At 42.1% G+C, this 10270-nt stretch overlaps 1 protein-coding gene across 3 annotated transcripts in view; it reads left to right on the top strand.

Moving 5' to 3' along the window:
* The first annotated feature begins 3121 nt into the window (after positions 1-3121).
* Positions 3122-10270, top strand: part of LOC119355178 (DExH-box ATP-dependent RNA helicase DExH7, chloroplastic-like) — a 30053-nt gene continuing 22904 nt past the window's right edge. For 2 of the 3 annotated variants that reach the window (XM_037621956.1, XM_037621955.1), the window contains exons 1-10: positions 3122-3533; positions 3613-3718; positions 4064-4266; positions 5407-5506; positions 5646-6019; positions 7508-7726; positions 7927-8038; positions 8129-8344; positions 8790-8866; positions 8955-9077. In XM_037621956.1, the coding sequence (XP_037477853.1) occupies positions 3231-3533; positions 3613-3718; positions 4064-4266; positions 5407-5506; positions 5646-6019; positions 7508-7726; positions 7927-8038; positions 8129-8344; positions 8790-8866; positions 8955-9077 (1833 nt within the window). In that variant the 5' untranslated portion in view covers positions 3122-3230. The remainder of the gene's footprint in view (positions 3534-3612; positions 3719-4063; positions 4267-5406; positions 5507-5645; positions 6020-7507; positions 7727-7926; positions 8039-8128; positions 8345-8789; positions 8867-8954; positions 9078-10270) is intronic. The other variant, XM_037621957.1, reaches the window with a different exon arrangement.

Genomic DNA, 10270 nt, shown 5'->3' with positions numbered 1-10270 from the left:
GGCTGGAACTACACGTGCACCTCATCGTGCCCTTACTGAAGCCACCGAAAGCACTATTTCTCAACGACCCAAGAAGTGATCTCGTGTTCTCAATGACAGAGAGCTTCTGGTGGCTCTTCATCAGAAACAGGATAGGCATCATGACTGGCTGAAGCGCCAAATACAAAGCCTCTTGGTGGATGTCAACCGCATTCGCAATCTCGCCACCAAGAATGCCTTTGTTGCCCATGAAACCTCTCGACACACATGGAAAGGGCTGACGCTTATGTGCTCTGAAGGTGATCTTCAAGAGGATGACTTCTCTGAACGCTTCAAGTTTGACTCCACACCTCCTCGAAGGGCTGTGCTGCGACGAACTCTATCTCTTGAAGACTCTGAGTTCTTTTCCTCTGCGGCAACTGTTAATGCCAGAGTGATCGAGGACGAAGACGATGCTACTTCACCGCCCCCTCCTTCAGCACGCTTCGACACTGCTCCAAGTTTTTCTGCACCACCGAACACCACCGATGACCCTGCTGCTTCACCTACTCATCTTGGGAACGAGTAGATGCTCTATGTCTTCAAACCTTTTTGGTCCTTACTGACAAAAAGGGGAGAAGCATATGAGTTTGATAGTCTTCAAGCGGGTCCATATGGGCGGTTGCTTTATATTTTACCTAGTGTTTACAACTCTCATTTTGATACATTTGGTTCTTTGAGTTGTAATACCTAAACTCGATGGTCGTCTGCTACTTATTTGCTACTTTATGATGAGATGATAAATTCCGCATGTGCGATGATAAATTCCGCACTTAGATCATTTTGCAGACATCCATTTTTCATTATGCATGTCATTATCTTCACATACCTTCACATGCATAATGAATTGTCATCATAAGTTGAAGAGGATCTCCACGAGTACAACCTGCCATGTGCATTTGCATTCCAAAAGCAAATTACTTATATGCACATCTTCAGGGGGAGCCCTTGCAACTTATGAAGACAATTCCTTATCCTTTACAATTTCACATATTATATTCCCCGTTAAAACTTCAACTAGTTTGTCATCAATCACCAAAAAAGGGGAGATTGTAAGTGCATCTAGTGCCATCCCTAGTTGGTTTTAGAGTATTGACGACAAACCTAGTTGAGGGACTAATGTGTTTGTGAGAATTGCAGGATAACACAGGTAGAAGTCCCTCATTGATTCAGTTTTCCCACCAGAGATGACCCCTAAAAATGTATGAAGACATTGATGTCAAAGGTGGTATGTGAAAATATTCACATTGAAGACTATGACAAGAGAAGACATCGCATGAAGCCTATGGAGCTCGAAGACTTAGATCTTTCGTAGTTCTTTTTCTTCTTTGTTGAGTCATAGGAACCACCATACTGTTAAGTGGGGTCCAAGAGAACCAGTCAGAATGACTGAAGTGATGCTTAACCAAAACATATGTCTTCGAGTGAAGACTATGAGAGCGAATCTTGTCTAGAGTTAGACAAGTCAGCTTTGCTTGTAGCCCAAGTAAAGTTGTCGTGTGTGTTTGAAATCTGACCGTTGGAACACGTGTCAGTTCCTTAGTGACCCAGGGTCATTTCGGACAAATCAGGTCGGGTTGCCTAGTGGCTATAAATAGCCCACCCCCTACAACCATAAACGGTTGGCTGCTCAGAGTTAAAGTACGGCTTTTGTCGTGTGAGAGCAACCCACCTTGAAGCCTTTGAGAGAGAATTCCTTGCGAGGATAAAGCCCTAACCACCCAGAACCAAAGAGTGTTAGGCATCACTTAAGTCTTCCTGTCTGTGTGATCTGAAGACTTATTACACTTGAGGATTGTGAATCCTCTAGCCGGTTAGGCGTCGCGTTCTGAGCATCCAAGAGTCATTGTGGATCGCCGGTGAACGAAGTCTGTGAAGGTTTGGGAGTCTACCTTGAAGACTTACTAGAGTGATTGGGCGAGGTCTGTGTGACCTTAGCTCAAGGGGAATACGGTGGGGACTGGGTGTCCTGAGCTGCGTGTTCAGGACTGGGTGTCCGGGACTGTGTGTCCTCAGGTTTAAATACCTAGCCACCCTAACCAGACGTACAGTTGTCACAGCAACTGAGACTGGTCCAACAAATCATTGTCTTCAACGAGTCACTGGTTTCATCCTTCCCTTCCCTTTACTTACTGTTGGTCCTTGTGAAGTCATTGTATGATTGCACAATCTTCTGTCTTCACTGAGTGACTGCTTGTTCTGATTGGCTTCATAATATCTTCCTACCTGATCCTTACTACCTAGCTACTATTAGTCATTATGTTTTCACTTCATTGAATACTTGACTATGGTTTGCCTAATGTAGTCTACCTTCCGCTGCATGGTAATAGGTTTATTTCTATCGTTTGTCTTCGAAACTTCCACGTTTTGAAGACTTTCATAAAAATCGCCTATTCACCCCCCTCTAGTCGATATAACGCACTTTCAGTTCCTATTCCTATGATAATCCTATCCTATGAACCAAAAGAGGCCTGTGTAATATTTATTATGTTTGAGATGCTTTTGTGCTTTCGCTAAACTTTGATAATAGATATGAATCATTCGAAAATACCAAATGGAGACCGAGCTCCGTGGAGGTCTTAATTTGAAAACTTCAAAAATTTAAACTTTTTTGTTTCAAAAATTCTGAACACAAGTACACATATACCTACATACATAATGTACACGTGTGCAATTTTTTAGGTCGAAATACGTTAAAATAAAAGCTATACAAAAAAGGCAAATCTAGGGCTTTTTAGCATATGTGTTGTTCATCCTCGAAGTCCATGATTTTTTTGCAGCTCACAATTCAAGCTATTTCATCCTGAAATTTCACGCACATACACATTACATCCTTCTTTTTTGCAGAGTATACACATTACATCCTTGCATACATGTGTTTTTTCACAATTTTTTGAAATTGAAAATTTTAAAATAAAGGCCTTCATGAAGCTCGTTCTCCGAAATGCCCTACTATGAATCATTTTCGAAAAAAAAATGTTATAGTATAAACATTTATCCAATGATCAAATTTGGACAGTCAAATTTGTCGAAGCATGCATTTGGGCCTATTTGCTCGAAGGGCTCCAAAGTAAGCCTTCCAATCTTCCACGAGAAGCAACTCCCTAGCCGATTTTCCCCACTAGCCCCCGTCACGTGTCCCGCTGTTCCGGAACTCGATACCCCAGCGCGCCGTCGCCGGAGACGATCAGACGACACAGCCGCCAGGCCAAATGGCGCCCAAGAAGAAGCAGCCGGTCTCGAAGCAGAAGCACAAGCCCAAGCCCTCCGCACCCACCTCCTCATCATCCGCCGCGCCGCGCCTCGAGATCTCGTCGGAGAACGAACGCCGCCTCCGACAACTCCTCCTCAACTCCTCCACAGCCGGCGCCCCCTCCCCCGCGCCCCTAGATGCTCCAGGGGCGCGTGCCGAATCGAGGGAGCAGAAGGGGCGGCGTCTGCGCGGGGTCTACGACAAGCTGGCCCTGGAGGGCTTCTCTTCCTCGCAAATCGAGCAGGCTCTCTCCGCTATACCAGTTCGTACCCCCAAACGCGTACATAATCCTGCTGCGCTATCGAGTTGGCTGTTCATTGATGAATTTTGTTGTTGGGCAGGATTCGGCGACGTTTGAGTCGGCGCTGGATTGGCTGTGCTTTAATCTGCCCGGCGACGAGCTCCCGCTCAAGTTCGCCAGCGCCGCCGCCTCCTCTTCTCGTGCAGGTATTGGTTTGGAGGGTTCAGGGTTTTGTGCTTTGAAGTGGCGGCTAGTGCGTAATCAGGCGCATTTGTGTGAGCTGCCATGCGCGCGTCCGCATCGTTGTATCTTGTATGCATAGCTGCGATTTATGTACGAGCTTTAGCTCATTTCAGCACTTGCAGTTGTGCACATGACCGTTTGCCTGCATTCTGCGCTCATTGGTTTAATTGTGGATACTGGATTTTGTATTCTGCACGCCAGGGTAATGCGCACGCACTCTGCACGCCATGGGACATGGATTCGACTGAATGGCTGGGTGTTAGTTTGCCATGCTTACTTTTGTTGATTACTTTTGTGTGCTTCTGTAGGAGCAGAGGGTTCGGTTAAGGTAGTATCAGCAGCGAAGGATAATTGGGTGCCTCAGAGTCGTGGGCCTGTGGAGGAGGCAAAGGTTAGCACTGAGGGGTTGGAAATTAAAATTGGGAGACGGCAAGAAGAGGATGTCACATTGGACGATGGGCGGTCATCGCAAGCTGCATGGATCCTGCAGTACATGGAACAGCAAGAGGAGGTATAGATACATGAACAAGTGATTTATCGTTGGGATTGCTGCATCAAATCTTAATACTCTTTCAATAAACATTGGAGTTCATTAGGCATACATTGTTTTTGTTTATCTGTTAGCAGTTAAGTGCTCAGACCACTCTGTTTTATATTCTGAAATAACTTCGTTTATTTGGTGCCTCTACATCACACCTGTCAGACATACAAAGTTATAAACTAGTTTTTAGGAGACCCATTTCATTGTTTTGACACTTGTGTGCTAATTCGAGACGCTTCCTGAAAATGTTATTTGTTGTTTGAACAGAAAATTAGTTATACAATATATTAACTAATCATCCAGAGCCCTATTCACACCATTTGAAGTCCAATTTATCTGTTAAGCCCATGATTATGTCTGTTGTCACGGTCTGTTAATTACTATCTCTGTTATGGAGTGCAAGATGTTATTTTGGACATTGATACAGTTTGGAAATGTACATCTTTGACTGTTTATTTTCACATTATATGTTAGTAAGTAGTATGATATAAAGTATTTATATTGCAGAATGTACTAATGTTATTTTAATGTGGTCAATTTGCATACGAGTCATTAAAGATTGAAAAGTTTTACATCTTCATTCTAAAATGATATCAGTTCAGTAAGAAAGTAGACATTGGAGACAACGATGCTGATTGACAAAGGGGCACAACTTCAAATGCATATTGGTACACTACAGACTGTACCATATTATTGTTGAAGTGTATATGTGGATTGCCTAGCCCTTTCCATCAGTTCAGACTTTTGGTTGCGTTGGCTAGTGCATGAAGCTTAACATGGTATCAGAGCTAAGGTCTTGAGTTCAAGTCCTTGCTTTCGCAATTTATCCAAAAAATAGCTGCTGCCCCTCTTTGTCCACGTATAGGCCTCTTGAGCCATACCTCTGAGTCTATCCACGTGTTGACTTTCCCTGTCACACGTGGGAGGGGGTGTTGAAGTGTATATGTGGATTGCCTAGCCCTTTCCATCAGTTCAGACTTTTGGTTGCGTTGGCTAGTGCATGAAGCTTGTTAACATTATGCCATTATTCCTCTCTCATGTTGTTTCTTTACTCCTTGTTTCATGTCCTATTTCATTGTATATTTGTTCCATTCCTTCGATTGATGTTAGGAGGAGGATGCAAATTCTAATGATTCCTCCACATGGGAAGATCGTTTAGCCGCAAGTTTTGAAGTTGCTGAAACAAAGCCAAGTAGGAGAAAAAAAAAGGGTAAGTTTGACAATTGTATTATTGATATGAAAGCTATAGCAATCATTTTCCTATTCTTGAGTAAGTTTTAACATGTCTCTTATAAGTTTTCAAAGTATTTGTGGTTGCTGGAGTTCTATTTAATGAACGTTTGTTTCAGGTAAAAAGGAGAACTCCAAAAATGGAAGCTCAAAGGAAAATATAAGCCAATCTGTATCTCCTGTGTTGCCTAATTCGGAAATTGCAAGTGTTGAGGATGGTCAGATTGACCTGGGTGCAAGTGAGAACAAATCTCCCAGTCTTGTCCATATTGATGAAGGATCCAATTTACAAAAGGAAGTTCCTAAAAATGCCGGTGAAACTTGCACAAAGGAGGTTGAAGAAGAGGAAGTAGAGCTTGATAACTTGTTTTTTGAAGACTCGTCTGCTTGGGAGGTTGTGGCCCCTGAAATCTTGAGACAGCAACAAATAGAGAAATTATCACATGACGGTTATGGCCATCTTCTTGGGAACATAGATGATGTATGGAAAAAGGTCAGGTGCTCTTACATGATCTTTATGTGAAGGAATCGTGTACCCTCGCTCTTTACTGTGGTTACATATGCTCTTTTTTCATATTTGTAGTTTTAGGGCTGTTTTGCATAGCTTGGCTCTAGATTTCTAGACTGGAGCTGGACATGTCAAGTCAAATACAGTTGGCTTCACCTTCTTGCTTCTCTAAGGTTGCTTGGATCTTCCAATTCTGAGTAGGAAAATCGGAGAACCGTTTTGCACTCTATGGGCCCATGTTCTGTGTGTAAACATTTTGCCCCCGAATGCTCTAGTAAGCTGCAACAGCTTTACTACTAAAGATTTAGATTAGGTTGTTTTCGTTAAAGCGGCAAGAGAACATATCCAACCATATTAATATTTCCTTAATCCATAGTATTGTCTGTTGGATATTAACCCTAAGGTTCATGTGGAGGCGGCAGTGAGAGACTGCCATCTCCCATGCAACTTTGCACAAAATCTCATATGAGCCGTCAAGTTTACCTCCATTCCTGCTGGTCCCCTATTCTGCGGACACAAATTCATGAGCCAAACACAGAATGCAGTAGAGTGAAAACATATACCTGTTCCAGCATATGCCCTTGTACAGTTTAGTTTTAGTTTTCTCTCCTTTCCAGTTCTGTTTTGTTCGCTTTTTGCGCCTTGCGCTGAGTTTTGAGCCCTTTGTACTCTTGCATCATCTTGACGTTCCCTTCTAATACACAATGATACACATTTGGGTGCGTGTTCGAGAAAAAATATATATCATGCACATTATTGAAGTTATCTAGATTGCCAGTTTGCTACATTTATATAGCTGTATTATTATGTGAGGTTCGTCGTATGGATGGTCTGTCTCTGAGTGAGTCAGGACTGTTGCAGGAAATGATATGATCTCGTGTTCCAAACGAGGCCTTAGTTTTTTGGGAAATACCTTAATGGAGTACTGCAACAGGAGGATTGCTAAAAAAACTTCGAGGATGTATGGGAGAGAAATTACATTGAGTAGGACAGCTAAATGCATAAGTTAAATTGAGCTTATACAAATCGTAATGACTGAAGTTGAACGGAATGTCTGTCAATGGCAACTATGTTGCAATGGTTCCATGAGGACTAACAACCAATTATAACATATATGGAAGTTTCATAAGTCGAGGTTTCTGGAGACTCATTATTTGGGCAATGAACACATCTGTACAATCTGAAACAGTAAGGGCCTTCTCAAAGGATTTTTGGAAGACTGCAATCCTTAGGATTTTTTCCTGTGTGTTCTGTTTGATTTTGTAGGGTTGCAATACACAGGTCTTTGTCCTAAAGATTCCTTTGCACTATATTCCATAGGAGAATTTCCATTTACTCAAACATACTGGAATGATTCCCATGTTTTTTCCTATGGTGTGATCCAACATGTTTTCACTGCCAAAGCTATTTAGGTGTTGTTTTGTCCTGTTATGCATTTGTCTCTAACTGTTTCATTATTATGGTGTTCTATAGGGAGATTGTGGTAAAATGCCAAAAGCTATTCTACAGAAGTTCTGTCAAAAACTTGGTTGGGATGCACCGAAGTATAGTAAAACATCAGAAAAGGATGGTAAATTTATATATGCTGTTAATGTATTGCGTGGTTCTACTGGCCGTGGTAAAAGTCGGAAGGCTGGAGGTTTGACGAAAATTGAGTTACCTGAGAAAGATGAAGAATACGTATCTGTTCAGGTTAGCGTTTACTAACCATATATATGTGTATCTTATAATGTTTCTTAAAAAGCAATCCATTTCAAATTCAATTAATTATTCTGATAACTTTCTTGAGATACACTTTGTAATACTATTTCTTGAGATAACATCTGAAAAATGAATAACCTTATTGTTCCTTGCCTTGAATGTTAATAAACATCTGCTTAATTTGTAAACAGGAAGCACAAAGTAGAGTGGCGACATTTGCTCTATATCAACTGTTTGCTGATCTTCCACTACGTCAATTGCTTATTGAACCATACTCATCACTTGTTTTAAGATGGCAAGAAGGTTAGAAATTTTTGATCATGCATTCTTACCTGATGAATTATAGTTCGTTTGTGCCTTTCTGCTAAATATTGCATGGTCATGAAAAAATAGGTGAATTAGAATTTTCATCAACATCAAGGGTGCTGGATACCGAGGATAGTCGAAGAGCTGGGTTTGTGGATATGTTATTGGATATGGACGCACATAATACTCTTCCATATCAAATCAGAGGTGCTCCTGAGGGCAGCGCATCCATTGACTCTCCGAATGATAAGGAGACCAATTCTGTCTATGAGAAGAAAGAGGCAACTTTGCTGAACCGTGCAGGTATTTTGCTGAACAGTACACCAAGCAATCATGAATGTGTCTGGTTATCATTTTCCTCCTTCCAAGACCTTCCTAGTATGTTATTGGCAGCATGCTTGTCTCTGATGTGTAGTGTATTTAGCAATGACACCTGCCTTCTCTCCTTGAACTTTCTGGTACCAATATGGTTGCATCTTTTACATCGAATCTGTTCCAGCAGTACTTTTCAACTTGAGCCATATTATATCCTGGATTGTTTATCTTGCCTTGTATTTAGTTAACATTGTTTCTCTATTGTGATATCACTACTGTATCTCACTCTCTAAAACTATCTTGTATTATTGTAATTTTCCTTCATACATGTGTTAATAAATCAAGTGTAACTGTAATTCCACTTATTTAATTTTCCTTCATATGCATGTTAAGAAACCAAGTGTAACTATTAATGTGGCCTTTCTGTAATTAGGATCAAGACCAGAGCAAGCAGAGAGCACAGCTTTGAAAAAGCAGTTGGAACACAAAAGGAAGTTGCCCAAGTATCTGGTATGCAGTGAATGTGCATTGCAGTACAAGTATTCTCCATTTTTTTTGGATATTTGTTCTAAAGATTCTCTGTTCACCTTGAATTCAGAAAATGCTGGGAGCAAGAGCTTCTTTACCAATCGCTAGACTGAAAAACCATTTCCTACAGTTACTGAAAGAGAATGATGTAATTGTTGTCAGCGGAGAAACTGGATGCGGGAAAACAACTCAGGTATCTGCAGTAGTTTTTTTATCCAAGTACCTTAGTTTTTAATGTTATTTCCTATTTTAGTATCTTCTTTCTTTGGTGCCAATGGTTATTGCAAGATAACCATTTCACATGACAGGCAACACGCCTTTGCATCACATCACACAACCGTATCCTCTCCTTTTCTGCGAGTGCACATAGATGATTCATCGCAGTTTGTCATTTGATTCCCTAGTGATAAGTATATCTTAGTTATGGGTGAAGCAAGGGAAGTATCCAATTTTGTACTGCACAAGCATTCTGGCTATCACAAATTCTGCCAGTAGTTGTGGTTTGCAATACCTTGGCCATAAACTACTTGACTCTGAAATTCTCACTTGCTTGCCACATTTGAGAAAGGTTGTATAGCCAACTTGAAAATTTGTTAATTTCGACCTGGCTTTGTTGGATGTACTTGACTACTTCGTATCATATGCCTTAATGAAAATGCAAGTTGCTGCATTGGACATGCTGGCCGACTGTTGACTCCATGTCCATGATGATAACATGTGGGGCTCATGCTTGACAGATTCAGCATAGTGCCATCCTCATAATATGGGCGCAGTTAAGATCTTAATCTTTCCATGATTCAATTTCACCATTCAATATGTTTTTTTCGAGAAAACGCAAAAAGGCTTTTGCGTTTCATTGTATTGAAAAGAGAGAGATAGTTTGTTACATCCTCCTAGGAGGCACCAGTACAGACGAGAACACAAAATAACATCAATGGACTTCCCAGGTCTGTGGGAGGATGACACGCAGGTCTCGAGCACCCGCGGTCGCCCAGAGCGCAGCTTCTTCTTTGATCTTTGCAACCAAGACGCTAGTCGATGGGGTTGCAGCATTGAAGACACAATCGTTGCGATGCTTCCAGGCCATCCAAGGGATCAGCAGCGTTGCGGATGTGAGTCCTTTGCGCATCAGCTTGGGCGTGGTCTGCCGCGCCGTGTGCCACCAGATCGACAGGGAGCTTTCACCATTAGGCGCGCTGCAAGGTAGGTGCAGCCAAGACAGGATGTCATGCCAAACCTGCTTGGTGAAGGGGCAGTCCAGGATCAGGTGGTTCATCGATTCCGGCATCTGGTCACATAGCGGGCAGCGAGGAGGGTGCGGCAGTCCGTGGCGAGCAAGACGATCAGCTGTCCAGCAGCGTCCCAAGCTAGCGAGCCAGTGGAAGA

Source organism: Triticum dicoccoides, chromosome 2A (assembly GCF_002162155.2).
Source record: "Triticum dicoccoides isolate Atlit2015 ecotype Zavitan chromosome 2A, WEW_v2.0, whole genome shotgun sequence".
NCBI classification, from domain to species: Eukaryota; Viridiplantae; Streptophyta; class Magnoliopsida; order Poales; family Poaceae; genus Triticum; species Triticum dicoccoides.
Note: the sequence above shows the minus strand (reverse complement) of the source record. Positions and strands in the feature narration are given on the sequence as shown.